This window comes from Trachurus japonicus, chromosome 9 (assembly GCF_045865225.1).
Source record: "Trachurus japonicus isolate A0001 chromosome 9, Traja_1.0".
NCBI classification, from domain to species: domain Eukaryota; kingdom Metazoa; phylum Chordata; class Actinopteri; order Carangiformes; family Carangidae; genus Trachurus; species Trachurus japonicus.
Window position 1 is genome coordinate 30,368,025 of NC_140915.1, and position 27,569 is coordinate 30,395,593.

At 42.0% G+C, this 27,569-nt stretch overlaps 1 protein-coding gene across 1 annotated transcript; it reads left to right on the forward strand.

Annotated features, from left to right (window-relative positions):
• Positions 1–1,927: 1,927 nt before the first annotated feature.
• grk5l (G protein-coupled receptor kinase 5 like) lies at positions 1,928–26,972 on the forward strand. Its single transcript, XM_085787311.1, has 16 exons — positions 1,928–2,371; positions 16,215–16,310; positions 16,414–16,526; positions 20,724–20,801; positions 21,107–21,204; positions 21,341–21,433; positions 22,510–22,573; positions 22,675–22,815; positions 22,898–23,088; positions 23,223–23,260; positions 23,394–23,483; positions 23,577–23,785; positions 23,881–24,018; positions 24,250–24,387; positions 24,504–24,635; positions 24,767–26,972. Exons 1-16 carry the CDS (start codon positions 2,320–2,322, stop codon positions 24,848–24,850), a joined length of 1,755 nt encoding a protein of 584 aa, XP_085643437.1. The 5' UTR covers positions 1,928–2,319; the 3' UTR covers positions 24,851–26,972.
• Positions 26,973–27,569: the final 597 nt, after the last annotated feature.

Consider the following 27,569-nt stretch of genomic DNA (forward strand, 5'->3'; position numbering starts at 1 on the left):
TCCGGATACAGTGAGTTAATATGAAACAGGCGCAGTGAGCGCGGCCTCTGCACCGGCTGCAGCAGAGGGCATGAGGCCGCTGGCTGCTGTCAACCAGCCAAACACTAATCATGGCACCACGTGAATTAGCCTTTCGACGAGATTCGGTGTATAGTGATTTTTTTTCTTCTTCTCCTGTTGACAGTGAACACTCTGCAGCCTGTAGATGGAGGAAAAAAAAGCTTTAAGACGTAAAGACGTACAGTTGTATAAGAAATTCTTTCCGGTGAGACTTCAAAATAAAACTCCTGCCTTAAAGAGACCAAAGCTGGACAGTGGGCTTAGTATGTCAGGGGTTGTAGGGAAAGCAGGTGTTGATAAAGTAGTTGTACTTTGTGCCTTTTACATATAAAAATGATGGGCTCACGTTTCATTCTAATACAAATGTTGCGTGTTGAGTCTCCTCCGTAAAGCTTTGTGTAGTGTTGCCTGCCCAGCATGTGGAAGATGAACCATCAATTCATGAACTATAGGAAATTAGCAAATCACAAATGATAAGAATGATCAAAATGTGAAACACTGCTATCTTAGTCTAACAGCCTACTTCAGGGCAGTTTTTTAAGTGGCACCATCAAAATAACGAGCCTGAGTTAAACCCCACTGACAATTGGTGACCAACAGAAACAAACTTTGCAGTCCACTCACAATTTTTTTTTAGTTTTGTTTAATTGTGAGGAGAGAAAGACAGGTGGCTTCACGGTAGTGTCCAGTTTTGATAATAATAATAATAATAATAATAATAATAATAATAATATAGGCTATATGAATCAGAGCTCAGCAATTAACTGTTAAATTGATTGGCATAAATTAATGTGTGTTAATGTGATAATAACTAATAACTTAAAAACCTTAACATATCTTTATTGTAATAATTTGCATATTTTCATATGACAAATATCATCTGTTTTGGCACTGATTTATATGAAGATGGTATTCTCGACTTATGACAGCAAAATGTGTGTTTATACTTTATGACAAAAAAGTTGGGACACACTTTGAGGTGATGGTGGTGTTGAGGGTATCTGCCAGTGTAGGATTTAAATGTCTCCCTTCATGCACTCATCAAAACAATGTTCATTTTATACCTTTTTTCCAATAGTCATCCAGAGACTGAAGTTTTATACACTTAGAAATCACATGATTTATTATGAAAACACACCATCTAACACTAATCTCTTGTGTCGATTTGTTCATGTCTGCACAGACAATCAGAGAAAGATATTATACTATCTCATAAAGCGGCAAGGCCTCTTGAGGCTGTTTACATAACTTCATTCACAGGACAGTTCCTGCTCATTGTACAGAAACTCCACCACCAGAGGGCGACTTTACCTTTTGTCCTCCATTCAAATATTCACTACCACAGTTGAAGCTGCTAATTTTACTCTCATTTGTGTAATTGCAACAGAGACACAATACGGCTCCTGTACCAAGACAAAGATAGATTGTGTATGCTATGTGTCTGTAGATTTGTCGGCTATTTATATATTGATGTATGTGATATGTGACACAGAGGGCTTAAAGTGGCTCACAAAGAATGATGCACTTATATATGAGGTCATATAACTCATGTGGTAAGTTGATACAGCTCCACGGAGAAAACACAAAATCTGACTTTTGATATCTTCTATTGTATGCTCGTTTTAACAACGTGGTCATAGTCCGGGCTGGGAAGTACCACAAGGTAGAGACAAATGAAACTAGTAGTAGTACTAGGCCCAATGGTGGTTTTATTTTGCAGCCAAATTGAGTGAACTTCTGGTGGAGTTGTTTCTGTCTCTGGCTTGACGTAGCTGTGACACAGAGGCCCAGCCCATTTTGATTACGCACCAACAGAGGAGGAGGGGGTGCGCGCTGATGTCCTCTCTGGTGCACTCAGCCAACCCCTGCTGTTGTAATGTAAAGCTGGTAGTATCCTGGCGTACCGCTGTTAAAAATCCGCTGAAAGGACTCGGGTTTAATACATAGCTGCCTCCAACTTAATTATTTTCGCCATCGAGGAGATTCCGCGCCCAAATTACGCATGGAAAGGTTTTGGGGGTATTGGAGTAGAAATGCAGCGCCGCACTTCCAGCCCACAACAAGAACCATGCCCAGCTTACATTGCAAGCAAATCTATGACATCCTGTTTTATCCGTTATGACTTTGATATGAGTGAAATTTGCTGGGATACCGACGAGGAGTGAAGAAGACACACAGCATACAAGCGGAAGGACGCAGCTTTCGCTGCAGACGCCTGTGAACCGAAAACCTCTGCATTTAGGATTTTTTTTTTCTTTGATGGAGCTGGAGAACATAGTAGCCAACACTGTACTGCTAAAAGCGAGAGAGGGTAAGTTGACACACAGTGAAGCGAAGTGCAAATAGTAAATAGGCCTGGTTGTGTCACCAATATGCAGAAAAGGTGGGAATAATCGTAATGATGACGGCACTAGGTAGCCCTGCGGACTGTACGGCTCCCCACAGCAGGTAAATCCTACAGATGCAACAGAAGGGGAGCGGGGAGGGGGGACTCCTTATGCAATATTACAGACCACACCAACACTTCACATTTAACACCGTCCGCCTGTGATCAGTTTTAATCGGAGATCAATCTCGCGGATTGTTTTATTCTCACTGATTTTTGACAGCTCATATGCGTTTTCCCACTTACGAAAGGGGGGGTGGGGGGTGTCTGCCTCCCACATCCGCTTTCGCTGTCTGTGCAAATGAATGTGCTCTTTCGCAACGTTATACATGCTGAGGCACACACCGAAGCGTGGAATAACTCGTGTCTAGAGAGGGAATAAATGAGTGCAGGCTGGCTGACATTTGAACGGTGATTTGATGACGTGACTGGTGTTGAAATCTATGTGTGAGGCCTGCACAGAGAAAGACTCAGGTTATCAGTGGATACGCGGGTAAACGTACTGAGAAGGCCAAATCTTGCCGTGTAACAGTAGTCTGGTATATTTTATATATATAAAAAAGAGTAGGCCTATACAGTGTCATGAATGACTGTTTTTCAGGGAGGTAGGGTCGTGCAGAGGGACGGAGGAAGCCTGCAGGTAAACAGCATGCAGTCTGACTCCATGATTGTTTCTCATGAATGGGCATCAGTCACTGCAGGTTACACAGGCACTAATATTACACTGTTAAGTCTCGTCAGCAGTCTGCTAATACATGGGAAATGTTATTTCATTCTCAATTACAGCATAACTATCTCACATTTAAATATACAGAGCTGCAAACTCAAAACGGAGGTGTCTTTCCTGGATGTTATAAATGGGAATATCAATGTAGCACATTATCCAGGTGAAGATGAATTATGTAAAAATAATAATAATAATAATAAAAAAAACTTTCTTGTGTGTCTTAAATAGAGTCAGTGCCAAATGATCTTACCTAAAATGGAGTAAAGGTTATCCTGATTGTACTCTGGGCTCTAGTCGATCTCAGCCTTCTGGAGATATCCAAACTTGTTGGAACCAGCTTGTTTAAAAAAAACAACTCTCCATTATCATACTTCCTTGGAACTCTGTTCTGCTTGCCTAAATCTCTTCATAGAGGTTCTCTAATCTTTCACAAGCTGCACTGGAAAATGATAAGTGACTCAGTTTTTTGGTGTGTCAAACATGCACACTCTCTCACACACAAGTGCATACACAAGTTTCATTGCATGCAGGACATTGTTTCATGTGGCAACAGTCTCTATGGAGTTGCAGGGTGACGCAGGAAAAGTCTGTGAGCCTCTGGCAGCTCCCTCCATTTATCTCACAATGATGACATACGTACTCCGTGGAGAGGGTAGAGGGAGTTTCATGGGAATTAATGGAATAATAAATTGAAACAGGAAGCTGACACGCTGTTGAAACCCTTACGAGGGACGTATTTGCCTGGGCGTCAGACTGGACGTTTGTTTCATGGGAGCCGAGCGGGACTGGGTCGGGTGAATTAAGCTTCATGAATTAATAAGAGAAGTTAATGACCCATGACAGATCTTGCTTGTCCCAGCTGCTCCATTGGTGCTCATCCAGTCCCTGCCCTGACTGTGTGTGGGAGAGAAAAAGGCCTTTTACAGTTTCACATTAAGGGATGAGATGGTTCTTTGATTTAATAGCTGAGGCACGACTTTCTCAGTAGCTTGATCAATGGCCCTCCAAATGCAGCATGTGAGACTGATTCAGCAGTTGAGTAAAGATTTGTTGCTGTGTCTACAGTGAAACATGTCACAGGTTGTTGTGAGTGTGTTACTGGTCGTGTCCTTTAACTGTCTGAATCATTAGAGGTTTTATCTTACAAGGCCCAGTGCCAAAGGGCTGTGCAGATAGATCCCTGTGTGCTGGTGGTAACTCCTGTGCCTCTAGTACAGTATACACACAGAGGCTCATTTTAGGTCACATACCAGCAACAGTGCGAGAATGTGAATGGAGCAAATAAAGAGTGTTTATTCCTGTTTGTTTATGCGATTGCGTCTTGAGCCACAGCTGAACCGACAGACATGTATCCTCTGTCCCAGGGACACATGACAGGAAGGCCCAGTTTACACTGCAATCTTTGCCTTGTTTATGCCAGCATCCCCACACCTCCCAAATCAGTAAAACAGTGTGAGTGGCATTGAAGCGTAGAAATAAAAAGCTATTGATATCCCCATGGCAGAACAGCAAAACTGGCCGTGAGCCAACCTTGTATCGCTCTTTGGCTCTTCTGTGTCAGCTGTGACTGCTCTGACACTATGGGCTGGGTTTTACTGCAAAGGCCCTGTGAACACTAGTCATTGATTATGAGAATTTAGAGATAGGAGGCTAAAGCCAGCTGAACTTTTGGATTAAAGAGGATTTATGTTCAATATACAGTTTCATGATAATAACGGAGTGCAAAAAAGAACAGATTTAATTTCCATAGGAAAAAGCGCCGCTCCGACCATCTTGTGAAGTGACCGCTATCTTACATAAAGCCAAATGGTATTATACACTATCAGTCAGATGCAGCCCATAAGCTATTTAATCAAATTGATCGTTACATAACAAACTGAGTGGGCCACTGCCATCAGAGCTCCATCTTCCTGTGGAGCTGCTCTCCGGTCTCTCGTTGGAAGATACTTCATGGATGATGAGTATGCAGTGAAATGAAACACCCTGATCTCCGGCGTGGTCATCTGAGTATCATCTGACAGCTACAGCACTGTTAACCATGTCCGAGCAGCAGGAAATGCTGATGTGCTGATGTGAAAAGCACTGCTGTCTGTGATCTCTGTCAGCTGAGGATGCTGAGGGGTCACTGCAGATCAAGAAGAAGTTCTTCAGGCCTAAAACTCCTCTGTTCAAATGGGCCTACTGTTAGCTGACATTATTGGTGGACTAGGTGTGAATGTTCAAAATCTGGGGGGTGGACTCAAGTGTGCGTTATAGCAGATGAGGTGGGTGGGGGTGAATTCCTTTGTTTAAATGAAACCTGAACTCAGCCACTCTGATGAGGGTAACATCAGTGCAGTAGACCCTGAACCTATTGTGTGTGTGAGTGTGTGAGTTTCTGCCTGTTCCCCATTCACAACTCTTGCTGGCAGCAGTCGCAGATTCCAAGCCAGGCGAACAAACGTCATCAGCTGTCGAAGTGAATGAGAGTAAGGACGAAAAACTGCATTGCTGCATCCAGATGCCTTTCTTGAATTGCGGTAATGGAGTTGGGGTATTTAGTTCGGGCTACTAGACTGAATTCCACTCGGCTGCCTGCTGGCTTTCTCATTTGGGCTGTCGTGTTTTTGGACGTTATAGTTAGGCTACATAGCCTAAGCCAAAATCAAGTAAAAATCTATTCAAATTCTCTGCAGGGACCTGCTCCATACAGTCAATCCAGTACATTAAAACTGGAAGAAACACATCTTCATGACAAAGTGACCTGGATATTTACACAGAATAGTTAAGTTACATGGAACTAAGGTAAGACATGATGAGACTAGCTCTCTGCTGCATTTTCACCCTTAAACAAAAGATTATAATCCAGATTTACTGAAAAAAATAATATGTAAATCTGTTAAGGCCTTTTGGTCATGATAGTGTTTATTTAAAGGAGCTTTTTGTAAATTTGGCTATGGCTACCTTGCCAAGAACAGAACAGTTAGTTAGCATGCTAACCGGCTATGGCTATGTACTGTAATAGCAAAACTTGTTGTACTGTTTTGAGCAATGATTAGTCCATTAATCAATTGATTTCCTGAAATGACATGAATGTGCAACTGTTCTGACTGTTTTGAAATCTTTAAAGTCGTCATCCAAGCAAGGATTGGCCCAATGACTTCATTTGATTACTCAAGCAAGTCCAGAATTATATAGCTTTTAATATAAATGGGTTTGGCTACATGCTGTCATTCCGACATCCCACCACTCCGACATACCACCATTCCGACATACCGCTATTCCGACATGCCATCGTTCCATCATTCCGACAAGGCTTTCAATATAAGGAAATGTGTGTTACTCAACAGGTGACTCCCTCCTACTTCTGGACTCTCTCTATCTATCTGGCCTGTCTAGCCTACATGGTATTTTTACTAAACTTAACCAACTCCTTTCATCATCGCCTAAGCCCAACCAGAGCAAAATCTTTTGGGGAAAAAAACATGCTATTAAAGGAATTGTTGGAAAGGCAGGATGTTTAAAAAAAGAAAAAAATACCTTACACAACCAGGACCTAATCGTGGTTGTATTTTTGACATCCGCCACTGTACAACAGGATTCTTGCCATGTTCAACATGCAACAAGCTCTGATTTGATTGTGTTTCTGCCACATTTAACTGTCAAGAGGTTATTTTGATTAGTACAAACATTACCGAACAGCTGATCAGATCTGATCAGATAACACAAGATAACAAATGTGAGGTGTCTGTACTAGTGATTTGTGTATAGTAATGTGCACAGTGTTCTCAAGCCCTGAAGCAGAGGGATAGGGGGTGGTAGCGGTGTTGTTGCTTTCTCATGTGATGCCACAGCAAGTCTCGGCAGGCCGGGGGGAGCAGATGTTGTTACAACTAACAGAATCACAGTGAAACAGGCTGTGTAACCTGTTTGACTCTGTAACCCCGGCCATCAAACACACAACACAAAAGTTTCTGTCGTCGTTTGATCCTCCTCCTTTTACATAATAATAATGTCAGTATGAATAATAGACAGTAGAGACTTTATTGTCACACAAAATCTCTCCCACTCCCACAAACAAAATCACTTGCCTGGAGTTAGACTAGGCCATGTCAACTTTTATGGGTAAGAAAGCCTTAATGGAGGGGAGAGTGTAGCGTACAGAAGAGAGAAACCAGCCTGTTTTTTTCTTCTGACTGAAAAGAAGGGAGGGATAACAGAGGAATACTTGGATTCAGTTGGATTAGTGAAGTCATAGATGTGTGTTTTTTTTAGATGTTTTCACGTCTGGCGCGAATACTTTAGGAGCAATCAACCTGCAACATTAGACTCTGGACGCTGTGTTTATTGACTGTCAGGGTTACTGGAGATACTGTCAGTAATAGGTCAGTGCCCCAAAAATAAAAGGGCACCGTCCACCCCTTTTGGTCCAGACTGACGTGTTTCTATGATATTGTGGGGTCCAAAAGTCTGGTTTTCAAGGGTCTGACAAAAGTCAAACTTTTTTTTTGACAGATGTTTGTATTATTTTGTCCACCACCCAATCAATAATTCAGTGCAGTTCAAAAACACCACAAATTGTCACCTTGTTGTATTAGACTGCATTAGTTTCAGCTGGGTGTTCCTAATAAACTGATCAGTCAGTGCGTATAATACATGAACAAATATTCAAACCTGTGCACACTTAACTGCTCATCAATCTACTTTGTATAACCCACAGTGACAAAGTGAAAACACGTTTTTTGAAATCTTTGCAAATTTAATACAAATCAAAAACTGAATCTGTCAGTACTGAAACTTTTCCACTTTATAAAAGCAGCAATTACAGATTTGGAGAAGTCTGTTTTTGCACATCTGGATTTGGGCAGTTTCTCCCCATTCTTCCTGGCAGATCCTCTGAGGCTCTGTCAGGCTAGATGGGAACCGTCTGTGAACTGCCACCTTCAGGTCTTCTATAGCTTCTTTTCTATTTAAATGAGTTCTGACAATTTGCCTGTATTTGACAGTCCAGAAAGACACAAGACACCAGGGCAGACGTGCATCGAAGGTCACTCCACCTGGCATACAATTGATTACCGTATGTTGCAAATACATGGTAATGCACCTTAACTATAATGCTACTGGAAGCCACCCTGCTGAGATATTCTCAGCACAGTTTTAGTTGAAACTAAAGTAGTGGTGGTTTTATGCATTTGCAGTTAAAGTCAGGGTTTTTTATTCATGTGAATACTTCAGAATAAAAGAGTAAGCCATTGTTTCTTGGCTCCCCATCTTCCAGCAGCAGTCCTACATGGAGATGTAAAGCAAAGAAGAAGCAGAGATACCCATTTCTCTATCGACAATACGCCACAAGGCTCGCAGTGTTTTGAGTAGGAGTGTGAGTCATTTTTTCTTGAGTGGAAAAATTCAGCTCTCTGGCTCTTACTATCTCTATTGTTATTGCTGCCTCTACCCACACATACAGTATACGTAACTCAGCTGGATGCAACAAGTTCACGCCTGTTCTCTGGAGGGTTGTCGAGTGGAATTCTGGGAAATATAGGAGTTAGTTATCTAAAGTAGAAGTAGACAATGCAGGCAGAGGGAAAGTGGATGCAGAAAAATTTATTTTAACAGTGCGTCACTAAAGTACTCTAGGAATGTATTGAGCAGCCAAATGGATCTTTTTTTTTCTCATGCCAAACACACAGGTGATAACTAATGCTGGATTTTTTTGTGTGTCTCCATGTGCTCCCTGTGCTGCTGCCATATCACTTTAATGGAATATCCATTTAATATTTGATGTGCCATAACCGTGAATGATCAATACTGTAACTTTTTAAGCTTCCGCCCTAATGTCTCCTGCTGGATGAGAAGCTTAATGCTGCCTATGCACTTTTTCATTTTGTACACATGCAACATGATGATGCACACACAGCAAAGTCAGATATTACAGAGGTTGCACTTACATTAGGACATGCTGTTTCTTTTAGCGTAAAGCCAACAGCAAGTAGATAAGGTCCAAGGGATTTTTTCATTTGTGTGTGTGTCTGTGTGTCTTTGTGTGTATAATATAATTAATGTCCCGTGGGCCACCACATGGGAAACTATAGCCTGGGGCTTCTGTGTGCATTCTGAGAGAGCAATAGAGCAGTTTATGGTATCTAATCTTGTAAAATCATAGTAAATCTCACTTGTCCTTATGGCTTTGTCTGAATTTTTCATCTGTATAGGAAAATAAGAGAAAGATAAACAGTTAAAGGAGGATGAACAGAAAAGACAGCTTTTTCTCAAGTTCAGCTCAGTTAAGACCACCACACACCCCACTCTTCAGTACCATGTGTGTGCGTGTGTCTGCGTGGACAATAAGGAAATGGAGAGCGAGCTTGAGAGCATAGACACAGCTTGAGAAGGGCAATGTAATCACTTTAACCCTGTTTCCGGAATGGGGTTGTTTGTGTGTTTGTGCGTGCGTGAGTTTGTGTGTACGCATGTGTACGCACACACCCACGCACCCATGTTCAATAATATCTATCCACATGCACCATGTTTTCCATCACTTTGATAAGTCTTGTTTTCATTGGAAGCACTCTCCTCCATGTTTGCTCACTTGTGATGTAACTGCAGAGTTTCACTCGGAGCGAGAAGAATAAAATCATCCCTCATGAAGGTTTAAGATTACATCGCCATAATGTTCATCCTATCAAAACATTTATGGAGGTGAACAAACACAGTAATGCCGTGTCAGAGCTATTATGGCTAGCTTCATGTGGACTATGCTCTGTCCTCTGCATCTTTATGGATGAACAAACACTGTGCATTACCCAGCATGCCCTACACTGTGTGGTGCTTTGATCGGTAAGCCTGGTGGGTTATATAATTTCAGTCTATTGAATGTTTTTTCCCCCCTCACATTCCATATTTTAGATATTTATAGAACAGGAAACTTGTGGCACCTTGCTCTTCCCAGACAGGAAATGTACCCTGCTTCTGCCGCTTTTGTCAAATTTCTGTCCTTGCGTGCAAGTTTTCTCACCGAGTATCTTCCTGCACCTTCACTCAGGAACATACACACTCACAGAGATAGTCACTTCAGCGACAACTGTCACAGCTCACCAGCTCTGAGGTCATGGACCGGTTTGACCACCTCAGTTTGTATTAACACATTGCTCTTGCCCTTGAGCTGGTTGCTATTTATAGTAGTAATGTTTACAAGGACATAAAGTCAGGAAAAAAGTCACACTTGATTTTATTTCTTCCTTCTTGTGAGGCTTTGTGCAAATGTAGCTGTGGGCGAAAACACTGTGAAAACATGTCTCAATCAATCTTTAACACATTTAGCTTTCATGCTAAATACAGCTACATTGTTAAGGTCAAGTTTGGAGATTCGGGTGCCAGGGCCATACACAGCTGCATGCTAGCATCAATACTCCTGATAAGATCTCCCTTTTATTGTCTATGACTGATTTTGAGTTTATGACCTCTCATTAAGTGGTTTAACATGTGACCCCCACAGCCATCCAAAGAATGGTTGAGTGTTGCCAGATAAAAGGTGGACGTCACAGATGTTTGGTTTGAGCGTGTTAGCAGATGTTATAGCCAGATCATCCCGCTATTATTGCGATAATGAGGACTACGTGGACAGAGAGGCTCTTTCAGGATGGTAATAAGGCAGCTGGACAGAGGGACCGACATGACATCATGGTGGAACAGGGCAACAAAGAGTGTCTTCCTGCTATAGTCCTCCCCTTCTGCTCAGGTCTGGGCAGCGTTTCCCCTGGCTTCCTGTGGCACACAGGCCACACACATAAACACACTTGCTCCAGTTAAACTAAACCTGAGGGTACTTAACGTGTCCTCTTTTCAATAACAAGTCATATGCATGTAGGGATAAAGGTGGAGGGCGACACTAAGCTGAGGCCTTAGTGTCGTTTTGCTGAGAGTGAACAAAAACTGAAACTTGTAGGAGTTCTTGCAGTGCTCTTACACTAGTGTATTCATCTTGTATACCTACACCTTTTCTTACACTGTATGCAAACCAAAAAAGTCACAATCTGGAAAGGTGGTATACTGTATTTCTAAACAGCTCCTCTTCTGTGTTTGCTGGAGATAGATATCTAGCACTGTGGCTTCTACTGTAGATGTCTTTGTGATAAAGCAAAGTCGCGTACCTGTTAAGAATCTTTCCGCAGGGCCCTGCAAAGCAGGAAGAGGATGTTTTAGAAAGCACCAATGCAAACTTCTCTTCTCTTCTTTGCTTGTTGTCTATTTACTATGCAAACTTTGCATGCATAAGAAAGAACAGAGACTTCACATGCAGATCTAATGCAAATAGAGTCCAAGTATTGAACAGCTGGACACTTTGGGAGAGAAGAAAGAGGAAGACATTGAGAACAAAGGCGTCTGTATGATGGTGTTGGTTGGCTTCATTGAGTTGCTACCTTTGCTGACCACCACGGTATGACTCAACCGAGGGCCGACATTTAACAGATCAGACAGAGGAGGTGATGTGAGAATGAGCGAGAGTTGGATAACCAGAGAGAGATAAGATCAGTTGTTTGTGAACAGGGATGAAAATTTTAGGTTGGTGCAGGGAGGAGGTGAGTGTGAAGAGTCAAAGAAATTTGAAAAAATCTTTCTCACTTTGTTCACAGTGTAGGTGTATATAGACAGAGAATAGAGAATAGCACATACTCACAGCTCTCATCTCTGCCAGAGCTCTCACATCACATTCTGCTGCAGATGTTGTTTCATATACTGTATGCTGTATGCCAGATGCACAGCGAGAGTTTCAGGATGTGGTTTTGACTATTTGTCCACAGCAGATCTAACTGCAGGTCTGGAGTGACAGTAAAAGTGAAGGTGTTTGATACCTCAGAGACCAGACACTGTGTGAAAGTGTGTGTGTGACGTGTATGAGAGAGGGAGAGAGAGAGAGCGCGCTTCAAACTGGTTAATGGCTTGGATTCTTTTGTGTGTCAACACTTTATGAATATAACCTCACAGCTAAGCAGGGACATTTTTGAATGTGTGGATAGATGGGGCCTGCAGGACTGCCTTAGTCGGTTAAATTGAGCATGAGGACATTACTAGAGAGAGGTCACAGAGGAAACACTGTGTGCACACAAACACACACAGATGTTTGGGATGCCGGTAACCCCCTGGTGTCGCGCCAGACGGATGTCATTCCCTCTCTGACCTTATTTTTGCTTCACTTGACGTGCCTTCATGATGTCAGAGCTGCTAAGCAGAAACATAAATAAAGGGCGGCGACCACACTGGCCGCATGGAACAAATTAGACCGACAAGTTCCTGTGTGCAGCGTACCCACGGTGCAGTGAATATTTCTACTCATGTGTAAGTGACATACTATGAGAAGCGAGGACTGATTAACAGAGAGTGAAATAGATGGGGGAATGAGGACAAAATGGGTTCATGGTCAACATTTATGAGCATGTTCATATTTTTAATAGCTGCGTTTTCTTAAACAGGAACCCAGAGTTACTGATCTGGACATAAACAAAACTCAACAAGACAAAACAAAACCCATCCAAGTAGGGCTTTTCGTCCTCCAGCTTCATACCATGATTTTAAGATCACAGTGCTTCCTTTTATGTTGATATTTACAATCCTTCTGTAAACTTCCCCCCGAGACACAGCTTGTTGCATTGCGCCAAAATATTTCCCCCTCGGCAAGCAGATATACAACAGCTGACTGCCACCAACAATGCAACACACAACTCGAACTCCTTTGAAAGGATTCAGAGTTGTTTAATTGAATTTAGGGCACAAGAACCAGAGATGTCAAAAGCCACTGGGACCAGACAGGAAATTACTTTTTACGTCCAGATGGATGCCTCATTATGTAAAAAAAAAAAAAGAGAATATTTTATACATAACATTTGCATGTATTTGTTTGTCTGGGATTTTTTCCAGGAAGGAATAAGAGTAACAGCACAGTCTTGTGTCGAGTACACAGACCTTAACGTCCATACACAAACATACCCAAAGTAGTTTGTTACAGCTGGACAAATTGAATATGCTGACAGGGGTTCTGGTAAGAGACTGCATGGCGAGTGGTGTGGATGTTTACATCTTCACTAACCTCCCCACACCTAACCCTCTTCTTTTCACACGCCCTGAAGAATGACATTGTAGGTTTTATAAGGCATCAAATACACTATATGGCAAAATGAATCCCTAACACTATCTTCGCTTACTGTTTGATCATCTGTGCAGCGGTTCCTGACCTCTGAGGACAAGATACCTGCAGAGGGGTTGAGATAGATAAAGGAATAAGAGGATTTAAAAGAATAAAAGTGGTTATAAAAAGCGAGTGGTGGTTAAAAAGGAAAGGAATTGCTGATCTACTGTGATGCTTAATATGCCCATAAAACTGAACACTTAATCCAACAAAGGGAGCTGATGGGCTTGAAGCAGCAAATGAGGTCAGTCATCGGGTGGCAGCAACTTAGTTGTGATGATGTAGAAGTAATGTTAAAAATAAAACACACACGCACACACAGCAAACAGAGAAAGAGCTAAAGGTGACGTCAGGAGACACAACTTACAAAAAGCAGGAAGGGAACGATGAGGAGTGGGGAGAAAATGAAAAATAAATAGCTTTAGAGGAAAGAAATACGCAAAGCAAACAGGACACAAAGAGAAAAAGGAGGAACTACATTATTTGTGGTTGTCTCAGCATTGTGTAGAAGTTGAATGCCTGGGTGGAGCGCTGATGTTTGGTACAATTATTTGACATGGCGTTGACCCTTCACAGGAAATCTACGACATTTGGTGGATGCTTTCATCCACTAACGCCTTACAGTAGCACAAGTGCATTCATTTTTAGCATGGTGGGCCCCGTGGGAAATGACCTTCTCTGCTCACTGTACTGTTCTGTTCTTTGGCAGAGTTTGTGTTTTTATTAAAAGAGATTAAAATATTGGACCACGCAGCAAAGCAGCGTGCGCTGAGGTTTTGTTATGGAGCATAACTTTACATATTAACTGTTTAGAGAGAACAACTGTTGCTTAAATAAGGAAGTGTGCCTGTTTATAGCTTGTTTGGTCTACAGTAATGTTGATGAGGAGCAGGTGCGAGGGGTTAATGATTCTCCTGGGGATATTTTGTCTTGAGTTATTAATACATTCATGCTTCATTGTGTTTGTGGTGGTACGGCTGTCTGCCACTGTGTTTGAGTGATGAAGGGTTCATTATCATTAAAAAAAAAATCTGAGCTGAAGTGATCCAAGACTTCCCTACAAGCCTGCAAAACCTTCTTGTGAATCATAAAATTAGGGAATAGGTTAAAAAGTGTATCTGCCTTCTCTGCTACAATGTTTAGCAGCACTAGCCTATCTTAGCCTATATTGTAACCTAACATTTCTTCCTAAGCCTCAGAGCACCCAAGTAACTGTGTTAAAGTTTACTCAGGTTATATTATTTGAAAAAAAGAAAAGAAAAGAAACTTTGTCCAGCAGTGCTACACACTGTGTGGGAGCTGTGCGGCTTGGATGATATCAGAGCTTATGCTAACATTAGCAGCTCTGTCCTGTCTTTATTGCATTAAGGAAAGGAAAGCTGTGATAACATCAGCTAACTGATTGAAATCTGCCTTTTCAGCTGACTTTATCTAAATTTGTTGGCAGAAATATGGTCTGCTGTTGGTCACCACTGTGTGAGTGTTGCAGTGATTTTGGTGTGGTATATCTAATTTCTGACAAACTGCCTTTGTGCCCATCTGGTGTGGAAATTATGTTGGAACCTCAAGTCAAATAAAATCCTGCTTTATTTGTAGTCTTTAGTAGCCTGTAGTGTATTAAACACATGAGAAAGGAAAAAGACCAAAACATAAAATCAGCTTTGTAGTGTTTCGCAATTTAACTTTTTCATTTGCAACATTTTCATTTACAGTATGAAAAATACAACAAAGTGTAGAGCATTTGTGTGAGACAGAAACATTTTGAGTCTTTAATTTTTATATTACAAAGAGTAATTTGAATTACGTCAATAGCCTACAAGTCGGGGTCATACACTACAAAGGCAGTGCTGAATAATACTGAGATGAATTTCAAACGGCAGCATGGGGCAGGATGAGGCAGTAATTCAGGAGGATTGATGGGGAAACTGCTAAAGCTTTCACTCAGAGGCTCCAGCATGACGTGGTGCTTCTCACATTCCTGGGTTATTACTTAAAGATGTCTGCTTGTCATTGCCTCTCCCGCTCTCATGCTCTGAATGTTGCCTCTCACATCAGGCAAGCTGCTCACAGCCAATTTCCACTGAACAGAGCGGTTAAAGGAAATCCCTGTCAGTTCATTAGAGCAGTCTGCGTATATTAACAAAAAAATAAAACAGAAATGAACATGACGCAGGGCACAGCAAACTGGAATGGATGGAAAACAGTGAAATAAGTGCTTAAAGTTGTGTTTAATCCAATCAGCAAAAGAGAGGAAAAGGCAGAGGGGATTTTAACGTGGTTTAGATCGGAAATGTGGAGATGGTCAAACGTGAAAGGAAAGTTTAAGACGGAATAAATTGGATTAATGGATAACTGCACGGGAAGTTTGTCTTATAGACCTAAAGAGTTGATCTGCATGTAAGTGATTTTTGTTCATGATGGTGTTACGTTGCTCCAGGAAGCTGATGCAAGTTATTCAGAGCAAAGGAATCCAGTCTGGCAAAGTCCTGGATTCTGATGGGAACTGAGCCGGTCAGAATAGGCTTTCTGTCTGTGTGGATACACACACACACACACACACACACACACACACTAAACACACACTGTTCCACTTTCAGAAAAGCTACTGAGGAAGAAAGTCAGCAGAGAGAGGAGAGATTTACGGAGGAAGTGAGACGTAATCTATGAATTATATATACACACTGAGACTATGATTTCATTCAGGGGAGAGGCCACACACAACCCCCCACCACCACCACCACACCATCACCACCTCCACCAGCCCTCTTTCTCCCACTTCTTTTAGCCTTTGGTCACTCGTTTGCTTCTCACCAGTGAAAATAAACTGAAAACTTTATGAAGTACTTATTTTTCCCTCTTGTGTGTCTTTGTTGCTCCAGGTGGAGGAGGAAAGCGGAAAGGGAGGAGCAAAAAATGGAAGGAGATCCTTCGCTTCCCCCATATAAGCCAGTGCACTGAGCTGGGAAACAGCATTGGTACGTGTTTGTGTGTGAGCTTACCTACATGTACAAGTGTGTACGTTTGTGTGTGTATAGGCTGCGTTTTAATGCATGTGTACCATATCTGTTGTTTTTGCAGACAGGGACTATGTCAGCATCTGTGAGAAACAGCCCATTGGACGGCTTCTCTTCCGCCTTTACTGTGAGACCAGACCTAAACTGCAACGATGCATCCAGCTTCTGGACGCAATGGTACACACATGCACACGCATCAATTGAGTGGGTGTCTCTTTACCAGAAGTTTGCAGTAAGGAATCTGGGAATACCCCCAGGAAAATGTTCGGAGTCAACAATCTTTTTTTCCTTTTAGTAGTCACAGTCAAAGCACCACTTAATTGACCAATCACAGCTTAGTAAAAAGGTTAGTACTTCATATCTCGAGTGCTGGCTATGTAGTGGTTTCATGATAGGTGGTGTCTTTCTAAAAGTAAAGTGTAAAGAACTGATTAAACAGCAACAGTCAAATCACTAGTGAACAGGTGTGGTGTTATGTTTGAAAAACTACAGCCGGAGCAACATCAGTCCTCTGGTTGCTAGTGGTCTATTTCATATAAATTAGAGTGGCTTCCCCCTACTTTTTAATTGGTTTGGGGAAGATGGAACCTTCACTCCAAAACATGCAATAGACAGCAATACATTTGCCAAAGTAACATGTCAGTGTCAAAACAATTTTTTAAATAGTTAATGCTGGAAGTACAAACACCAAAGCATAAAACTAAAGCATTAACCATTTGGATTATCAGAATGTGATGCTGACTTGTGTGGGCATGTAGCACTAGCCGGAGTTGTTTAGTTTTTAGACTTACACATTTGTTGACCTTGTGCATAATTATTTCACGACAATCATTTTAACATTTTCAATTAGCATACAGAGTTTGTAGCGTCAGCCTGTGCAGCCTATAGCTACACCTGATGAAAAACCTACTTGAGTCGTCACTAGTTTGGCCATAGTCGTTAGCAAGAAAAATGGGAAGCCTGCTTTTGAGTGAAATTAAATATCTGTTCTTTTGAAAACGACGGACAATTTGCTACTGTAAATCTGTCGTTATTGTGATCTGCATAAGTGCCGCTATGGGATGGTGAGCCTGCCAGGCGTAGCAGCAGTAATTAATGGGAGAGGGCCTCAGCAAATGGTCAGTTTCCTGCGGTCTTCTCAGGTGAGACCAGGAAAAAAACAGCATTCTTTCTAGCACATAGCCTATACAGGTCTAGTAAACACTCACACATCCACTTTTTCAATGCACTCACTTTGATTGCAACTTAACCTGAAAGTACACTGGTGCAGGGTCATGCAGCCAGAGGAGACAATTAAATTGAGTAGTGATTATTCAAACACTCAGACCCCAACTCCCCACCCCCCCACCCCCCTCCTCCAGCCAGCTTGCTGCCCTGACCCCCCTTGCTGTCCTCCGAACTCACTCTGTGCGTCTAGACAGAATACCTCACACATGACACATTTAAGTCTTTATCTATGCCCAGAATATCTTTGTGGGCATGCGACAGGGCAGAAAGGACAGCATTGTTTCCCACACTACCCCCTCCAATTACAGCACCCACCCAATCCCAATCCCCCTGACTCCCCACTTCCCACTCCCCACTTCCCACCCCACACAGATCCCCATCCCTCCCTCCCTCTCTCCGCTCCCTTCACCAGCCCATCCATAAAACTGACCATCACCCAGGGCGAGGGGGAAACCACTCACAGGCAGGCGCTCATCCTAAACACATGTTAGAGCTAATTCTGCAGACATGCGCTCTGTGTAGAGCATTATACTCACCACTTTACTAACAATAAACCAGGCCGAGGGTGATTACAACCAGGCAGGTGCTTGTATTCCAAGTGATTAAATAACATTCGAGCCCAGTGCAGTTATGAGGTTTACTAGAAACAGTTTTATTATGCAATCAAGTCACCAGTCACCGTTTCCAGAAAGTAAGTAAATTAGATGAGTTTGGTGGGTCAATCAGAAAAATTAGCAACATATAGTTAAAAAGTTTGTTTCTATAAAGAAAGCAGAACTAAAATGCAAGAAGCCATGAGAAAGCATCGACATGATTGTTCAGTAGGAAGAGGGAGATTATGTGTGTGTTTTGGGGACTTAAATCTGTTTACACAGTCACATTGTTGGGACTTATACTTCCTTATGGGGACACAAAGCAAGCTCCCATTATGTAAATCATAACAGTTAATGTGATGTTTTTTCAGTTAGGGTTGGGTAAGTAGTAGTTATGGTCCAGGAAATGAATATAAGCATAATGTCCTCTGAAGTCATGGAGACGCAACCGTGTGTGAGTCTGTGTATGTGCTTGTGTATGTGTGTGTGTGTTTCAGTGTGTGCAGTAGAGGAAGGAATGCGCTTGGGGGTTCCAGTGTTTCCTCTTACATCACGAGAAGATGTGTGTGTGTGTGTGTGTGTGTGTGTGTGTGTGTGTGTGTGTGTGTGTGTGTGTGTGTGTGTGTGTGTGTGTGTGTGTGTGTGTGTGTGTGTGTGTGTGTGTGTGTGTGTGCGTGTGTGTGTGTGTGTGTGTGTGTGCAATTTTATGTCTGCTTTTGTGTGTGTTGGATCCCCTCTGCTTCCAAAAGGCTAAAGGGGCGTCTTCTTTTCCCTTTGGCTGACCCCCCCCACCGGCAAAGGGTGGGAGTCAGACAGCTCATTTACGCTGTATGTATGTGTGTGTGTGTGTGTGTGTGTGTGTGTGTGTGGGTAGTGTGTGTGATTTCTCTAGAGCCACTGATAACAAAGCCTGGGTTAATCAACAATTGGCAGCAAATCAGAATTTACTTTTTGTTCCACCCGCCCTCTCTCTCTCTCTCTCTCTCTCTCTCTCTCTCTCTCTCTCTCTCTCTCTCTCTCTCTCTCTCTCTCTCTCTCTCTCTCTGTCTCTCAGTCATAATCTTTTATATTTACATTTGTATACAGCTTGTGTATATTGCTGGACTTCTTTAGGCTTTGTTCTGAAGTGTCAGTGACGCTGAGGCTTTTTAAAGCCTGTTTGTCCTTAAGCTCTGGGCTTATGTGTGTATGTACTGTATATATGCACATTTGTGTGTGTGTGTGTGTGTGTGTGTGTGTGTGTGTGTGTGTGTGTGTGTGTGTGTTTTGTAGTGGAAAGACGGTGACACTGGTGTGACACACTGTGACACTCCAGGACCTCAAGGAATCCTGTGGTGTTTACTGTGTGGTTGCCAGGCAACACAGGACCATGTTGGAAAAAAGCCACCGATAGAAAGAGTCGGGCCAGCATGTAGCATGGGAGCCATGTTGCTTCCGCCCTTTTTTGAGAAGTTAAAAGTGCCGGCTATGTGATGCCTCAGAGCAATTTTCACGTTGTTGCCTCCGCGAGATGTCCAAAATGTCCAGCATGTGACGGCCAGGCCTGTTTGTGTCAGAGGCAACATACGTTCAGACACGGGGCCAAAAGCAGCATATGTTAAATGTGAGATTGACAGGGTCACACAGAGAGTGAGAGGTGTGTGTCTGAAGTGGCCTCTTCACCACTAAGTACCAGCAGTAATTATAATAACATATGAATTATCATGGAAATTATATGAAATTGTTTTACACTCAGGAGAGAGACAGAGAGAATTTGATGTTTGGATTTTTTGATTTGTTAGTATTGGAAAGTAGCGAGGCCAAGATTATCAGGATTTAGTTTTTCTGGTTTAAGACCTGATCCTAAATCATCATCAAGGTAATTTATATTAATCTACTTTCTGGTGACAAATCTTAGCTGACATCTTCTGGTGGAGTGATTATGATACTTCGTTGGAGAGTCCCTTCTTTTATTCTTATTCTGAGGCCTCTCTGATACAGATTAAGTCGACTCTATTTTACTTTTTGTGGGAGATTATTTGCAGAACAGACAAGACAAGGCTTGTGTTAATTTTTTATATTGTGTCAGAAGTTATGCTTTTCAAATGAATGCTAGTATCAACTCCTGCAAAAGTCCCTGTGGGCTTGTGACTTGTCCCATTGTCACAAACAGTAACACTTTGTACATTATTGAGCAAAGTTGTAAAAATCAATTTGACATTGTTTCTCTCTCTCAGTGTTAAAGGTTAACCAGGCTGACTTGTCAATCAGTGATGAATCTACCAAACCACCCATTGTTTTAGCTTTAATTGCAGATGCATTAAAGTGTTGTGGTGGGAAAACACCAACCCAGAAATTGATTTTATTAATGTCCACACTCCACAGTAAATTATTAATAAAACTCCTTTAGTTACAGCCTATAAAACTCATATTAACGGTTACTCATTAGAAAGTGGCAACCAGAAATACAAAACTACTTCTACAAATGCAATACCTATTGCTCTTATGCATAGTTAGTGCAGAAAATTTAGTGAATATAACATTGTAAATGACTCTGAGGTATTTTGTTGTATAGGAAGACTATGAGGTGACACCTGATGAAAAAAGAAAAAGCAGAGGGGACCAGATCATCAAGACTTTTCTCTCAAAAGAAGTAAGTTTCTTTATCTTACACATTTACCAACCCCTGAGCCTACTTTATTATAAGTGTATTCAGTGACCTCTCACAGTGACCAGTGTTAAAAGGCTGCAGACAGCAGACATTAATGCTGAGTTACAGCTGTATGAAAGCCTCCCAACGCTAACACAGAGCAGTTGTACGTAATGTTCTGACACTGTTCTGTTCTGAGGAATAATGTAATGTTTCTGCTTAGTTCGATTGGTGTGTGTAATAAAAGGTAATGTATTTGTCTATGTGTGTGTGTATGTCACCGTGTGTCTTTACATGTGTTGATGTAGTCACCTCAGCGTGTAGACATAGCAGAAGTTTTCGCCGACCAGTGCAGAGAGAACCTCGAGCTGAGTCCATGTAAGGAGATCTTCAGCAACTGCCGCAAGTGAGTTGGCGCTGTCTATATTCCCTCTCACCTGTCTGCTGGACCCTCACCTGTTTCCCCCTGCTGTATATGAGCTTCCATTACATTACCCGTTGTCTGAGCCTGTTTTGAGCTGTGTGTCTGTGTGTCTGACCAGGGCTGTTCATGACTACCTGAGTGCAGCTCCGTTCGAAGACTACCAGAACTCCATGTACTTTGACCGGTTCCTGCAGTGGAAGATGCTGGAGAGGTTGTTTGGATCTTCTTCTTTTTTTGTATTATTTAGCTGATTTCATAACAGTGTATTCAACATGCTGCTCAAATGCTGATTGTACACAGTTTTTTTTTATGTTATTACTTCACATCTTCTGATTGGCTCAAACTTCAATCACTACACTCAAATGGGTTGAACATTGTTGAACACTAATAATTATTTATTTATATATTAGATATCATCAAGCTTTTTGTGAGTTCTTCTGTCTAGTCATAGAAAAGGCATTCAGATCTTTTCCTCACAACTTCATAACAGTGTAATAATACAAGTAAAATGTCTCAGATTCATGTCAGATTATAAATATTATCAGCAAAACATACTTGAAATATCAAATGTAGAAGTGTTCATTATGCATTATGCATTATGGTTTTTGTTTTTGTTTTTTTAATGTAACATTATGTATCCATGAACTTTGCATACTATCTAAGCAGCATGTAAATGATTTGGTTGCTGCAGCTGAACCTAGTTTGACCCTTTTTATTGTTGAGCAGTTCAGCCTCCTAAACTATTCTGTGTTTTATATAGTGGTCATATATTTTGTTTGTCAAACATTGATCTGCAACATGACTGGTATGTCAGATAAAAACAGTAGTATAATAGCGTATCCGAAAGGTGCAGCACATGTTACATTCAAGAATAACATAATAAATTATAATAATAAATTCATGTACATCAATAAATATTTAATCTTAGAAACACAAATGGTGCAAAAAAACTTTAAGATAGGTAACATTGTGAATATAAAAATACATCTTCGCTCATGTAATAACTGTCAGGTGGCAGGTAGAAATAATTGACTAGGACAGAGCGACACTTCACATCAGAGACTGCTCAGAGGAGTGTCATCTCTCTGGACAGGCAGTTAGAGACAGAGCAGGCTCTCAGAGCTGTCTTGATTGCATCCAATGTCTGGAAAGTGAAATTGCGTCCAAGAGGCCCCACCCTCTGTACAGGAAACAGGATGGTATTGAGTTCCACAGATAATATCCCTGTCCTAATCGATAATACATGAGCATCTATTAATGGATTTTGCTGTCTCTGTCTTCTGTCAGGCAACCAATCACTAAAGACACGTTCAGGCAGTACCGAGTGCTGGGGAAGGGGGGATTCGGAGAGGTAGGAGATACAGTTTATGGTGATAAATGTTGGGATGAGGATGATAATAACGATGCTCGTCATTTGAATAACAGTAATGTTTGTGATTTTGTTCTTCTCAGGTGTGTGCCTGCCAAGTCAGAGCAACAGGGAAGATGTACGCCTGCAAGAAGCTGGAGAAGAAGAGGATAAAGAAGAGGAAAGGAGAGTCCATGGCACTCAATGAGAAGCAGATTTTAGAGAAAGTCAACAGTAGATTTGTTGTAAGTCAACATAAAAGAAGAGTATTGTAGCACACCAAACATCGTCTGTTCCCTCCTTTAACGTGTTGTCGTCCTCTTCTAGGTGAGCTTAGCATATGCATATGAGACCAAAGACGCTCTGTGTCTGGTGCTGACCATCATGAACGGTGGAGACCTCAAATTTCACATCTACAACATGGGCACGCCGGGCTTTGACAAAGACAGGGTCCAGTTTTATGCTGCTCAAATCTGCTGTGGACTGGACCATCTGCATAAGGAATGTATTGTCTACAGGTGAGCACTGTACATGTTACACAGCCTTAAATACATTATGAAAAAGGTTTTTTAAAGTTTTCTTGACCTGTGTATGAACTGATACTGTTCTCGGACAAATTGCTTCACACACTCATATGCCTTGTTTATTGTAGGGATCTGAAACCAGAGAATATCCTGTTAGATGATAATGGTGAGTTCTGAAAGCTTCGATTTCTGATTACGGCTACTTTTGTTTCACTGCTGACGCACAATTTCAAACTACAGTGACACTGACGCACTTTCAATAACTTGAATGTATCATGCTCATTGCCGCTTTGCTGCAGGACACATCCGTGTTTCTGACCTGGGGCTGGCTATCAAAGTGCCTGAAGGAGAGCACATCAGAGGCAGGGTGGGAACCGTGGGTTACATGGGTAAGAAACACTGCAGTCAACATTTCCATGAGTAAACTAACCTGAGTAATTACAAGCTCTTAACCATAACAACCTGCTTCCCTTTCTCTTTAGCTCCGGAGGTGATAAACAATGAAAAGTACGGCATGAGTCCTGATTGGTGGGGGCTGGGCTGTCTTGTTTACGAGATGACCGCCGGACGATCGCCTTTCCGCGCCCGCAAAGAACGGGTAAAACGGGAGGAGGTGGAGAGGAGGGTGCAGGAGGAAGAGGAGGAGTACAACGACAAGTTTACAGAGGACACTAAGGCCATCTGTAGAATGGTGAGGTGTGATGGAGACGTGTTTATATGTATGGGGGGAAAAATGGGTGAATTATATAACAATTTCATGATTCATCTTCGCCTCTACTCACACAGCTGCTGACCAAAGACCCCAAGCAGAGGCTGGGGTGCCAGTCGGACAGGGCAGCGAGTGTCAAGGCCCACTCATTCTTCAAAAACATCAACTTCAAGAGGCTGGAGGCTGGGATAGTCGAGCCACCCTTTGTGCCTGATGTGAGTGTCTCATATCACTGTACAGAGTGTCAGTCCCACTGCTAAAATCTGGTGTTAAACTATCAGTAACAACCTTTTCTTTTAATCCTTATGCTAACAAATATAATCTATCTGGACTGACCACCACCGGAAGAAAAACTCCATTCTTATTAATCACCTATTAAGATAAACTAATCTCCTGTTTTTCCTCCCAACCCCTTGTTTTTTTTCATGGTCATTGCCCTCTCCCAGCCCCGAGCAGTGTACTGTAAGGATGTGTTGGACATAGAGCAGTTCTCCACAGTCAAGGGAGTAAATTTGGACCAAACTGACAATGACTTCTACTCCAAATTTGCTACAGGCTGTGTTTCCATCCCATGGCAGAATGAGGTAAGTGTGTGCGCTTAATATGACATGTTTAAATGCTCAGTGCAGATTGTATAACTGCTGGAAGAAAACACACTTACCAAAGTTCACCAAATCTCATCTCCTCTCCTCTCCTGTAGATGATAGAAACTGAATGTTTCAGAGATTTGAATGTGTTTGGGCCTCAAGGGACGAGACCTCCAGATCTGGACTGGGATCAACCACCAGAGCCACCCAGGCGCAGCCTGCTGGACAGGCTCTTCAGAAGGCATGTAAGTATACACACACAAACACACTGACACACAGGCGCATCATGGATTTACACACATTCATAGAAATTAACCCCACACAATTCTCTTCCTTTCTCTCTTTCTCTCTCCCTCTTTCGCCTCATCTGCTGCAGCCTCAAGACTTGTCCATTTCCCACAGCCGTGTGCAGTCTTCCAGCGTAAACTCTGTGGACTCCATGTCCAACTCTGCCCCCTAGTGGCACAGCGACAGTGTGGGAGCCACACACACAGACACACAAAGGGAAGGAGCTCTGAGGGGCTTCCCCGCTGCTGATTGGTCCACAGCCGGGGCCTGAGCAGCAGCCGGAGACAGCCTGTCTAAAAAGCCTAAATGGTCAGCCCATGGGGGGTGGGTGGGGGGTGGGTGACCAGGCCCTGAGACCCTGGGCATTTGTAGTGGGATGGTCAATGTTGCGGAGATGTTTGGAAATATTTGGACAAAGCTAACTCACCCTCAGGATTGTTGGACTATAGAACAGAGCCACTGATGTTGATGAAAACAAAAAAAATGATAGAAAACAAGCTAATATTCAGGGGATCCACTGTATAATAAAGACCACCACAGGGAATAGAAGATGGGGTCTTAGTGAATTTTTTTTTGTTTTTCCAGAAACTGAATTTCTTTTTCACTCACTTTAAGTCATTTACTTTCTGGCCTGTATCTCGTACCAGTAACTCTTGATCTATTCACAGCCCTCTGAGCATCACCACCTGTACAACTCATACTCACTAACTTATTCTTCTTTCTCTGTGTTTCCACCTCCCATACCTCAGATCACTCCTTAAACATTCAGAACACATCACCTCAGCAACCTCAACACATAATGTACATTGCCTTGCGTACACTCAGGCCAAAGATTACAGTTTAGTTTTGTGATACTGTTGTCATGTTGATTTCCTGGTTTTTGAAGGTTTTTAGCCATTGTTTAGAACCACAGGAGGATCAGAACGAGTGATCCATTTTCTACACTTTCTCTAAATATGAGCCTGCAGACATATCATATTGCTTAAAGCACACCACATACAGTGCATACATAGACACACACACACACACACACACACACACACACACACACACACACACACACACAGACTGAATCGTGAGAATCGTGTTGTGTTTTCATTGCATGGACAAGTGTAAGTATGGACAGCTATATCCCTCTCGCTTCTGCATACCTCATTCCACTGATGTTAGCATCGTATACACACGGACATCTCCCTCGGTTTACAGTGTCACTTTATATTTGACATTATGTGGAGTTTGAAAAATTAATATGCTGTACAGAAACAAAAATCTCTTCTTTTCCTTTTTTTTTTTTGCTCAATTTTCTGCACAGTCCCCCATGGAGAGTGGAGAGCAACACATGCACTCAGCCTGACTTACAATTTGCACAATTTAAAACAATGTCATGCTGTTTTGTCACCAAATGAAAAATGTTTTTACCTCTGATCATTAAGGCACATTATTGTATTGATATTCTCACACACGCCGGTTATTTTCTACATCCGAAACTTAAGTGTTCTTGCTCTCCCTATGCCTTTTTTCCATGTAAAAGTTATTGCTGCATAGCCATTGTTGTCACATGTACAGGTTTTTATATTTTTGCCCCTTTACACTTACTCTTGATGTGCTCTTCAAAATGCCTCACAAATCTAAAGGGTCTTCCTCTTGTGTTGTGTTCAACCTTATTCGAGGACACAGGGTATCAATGGCTGCGTGGAAGATTTATCCAATTTATCTGAATTTTTATTTTTAACGATCGTCGGGGAGGAAGACACCGCAGGATCCTGCAAACACAACCACAAAAGAAGTGGCCTTCTCGCAGCAGCACAGCCAATCAAAAGGGAGGAAGAGCTTGATCTCTTGTGCTTGTTTTAAGAATGTGGTATTTTCTGTCTTTGAGGTAGTGAAAGATGGTCCATGCAGTAATTTTAATCGTCCTTACAATCTCCTGCAAGCCTGTTTTTTTTTCTTCTGCGTACTTGATAAGGAAATAACGAATCTGAATCAGACTGAAGTGCCTCCTTGTTAGCATGATCTCCCAGACAATGCCCACACAGACATCAGCACTTTGTTTATTCTCTGACTGTCAGGCTCTGGTTGTTTCACCGGGGAACGCGTCAACACAAACACACATAGACTCACACCAGTTTGCTGGAAGTGGAGGGAGGAAGGACGCAGGAAGGAGGGAGTTGATGAATGAGGGAGTTTTCTTTCTTATTGTGATGTACAGCAAAGTGCTGAGTGCATGTGAAAGCCAAACCCACTGTGTCCTTCAAGTCCCAATAAACTCTGTGCTATAGTTTGAGTACTCCACAGTTTGTCTGTCTCTTTTTCCCATGTGACCACAGAACATTTCAACCTTCATAGGCAAATAAATCTTATTGATCAGAGATAGTATGTTCCTACTCATCATTTTATTGTAGTTCCTCGTGTACAAGGAGCAGCAGACAGCAAAGCTTTTATCTTTATAGGAATACATTACTGCTGTAATGCAGTTTGCAGTGGTGTTGTCATCCTTTAATGGCCTTTTAACATTTCTTAAACATATTATTTAATTTCCTTCATAATGAGACCATTAGGTCATAGACCCCATAGATTATCATTGTAATTGTTATTATTAGTTGTGGAAGTATTACACAACCACTCCACTGTCACCATAACATGATCTCCTACTGGCAAACACAAGTGTACTTTGAATCGGTTCACATTCTTTAAGGCTTTCATGTCCATATGAAAGACATACACACTACTGTATACAGTGAAAGAATTGATGGTGGCTGTAATCATTCCTCTGCAGCACTGTGTAGGGATTCAGTGGTATTTTACATGATGAACAGTGTTCTCTGGAAAATACTCATTGGGTTGCATAATCAGCTGAAACCTCATATTTTTTTCAGTTAAAGGGATAGTTA

Excerpts from the sequence above, each read along its gene's own strand:
- grk5l (XM_085787311.1), top strand. The coding sequence starts at position 2,320 with ATGGAGCTGGAGAACATAGTAGCCAACACTGTACTGCTAAAAGCGAGA. Across the intron at positions 21,434-22,509 it reads CAGTGGAAGATGCTGGAGAG|GCAACCAATCACTAAAGACA; the intron begins GTTGTTTGGATC and ends GTCTTCTGTCAG. Across the intron at positions 23,261-23,393 it reads TATCCTGTTAGATGATAATG|GACACATCCGTGTTTCTGAC; the intron begins GTGAGTTCTGAA and ends GCTTTGCTGCAG.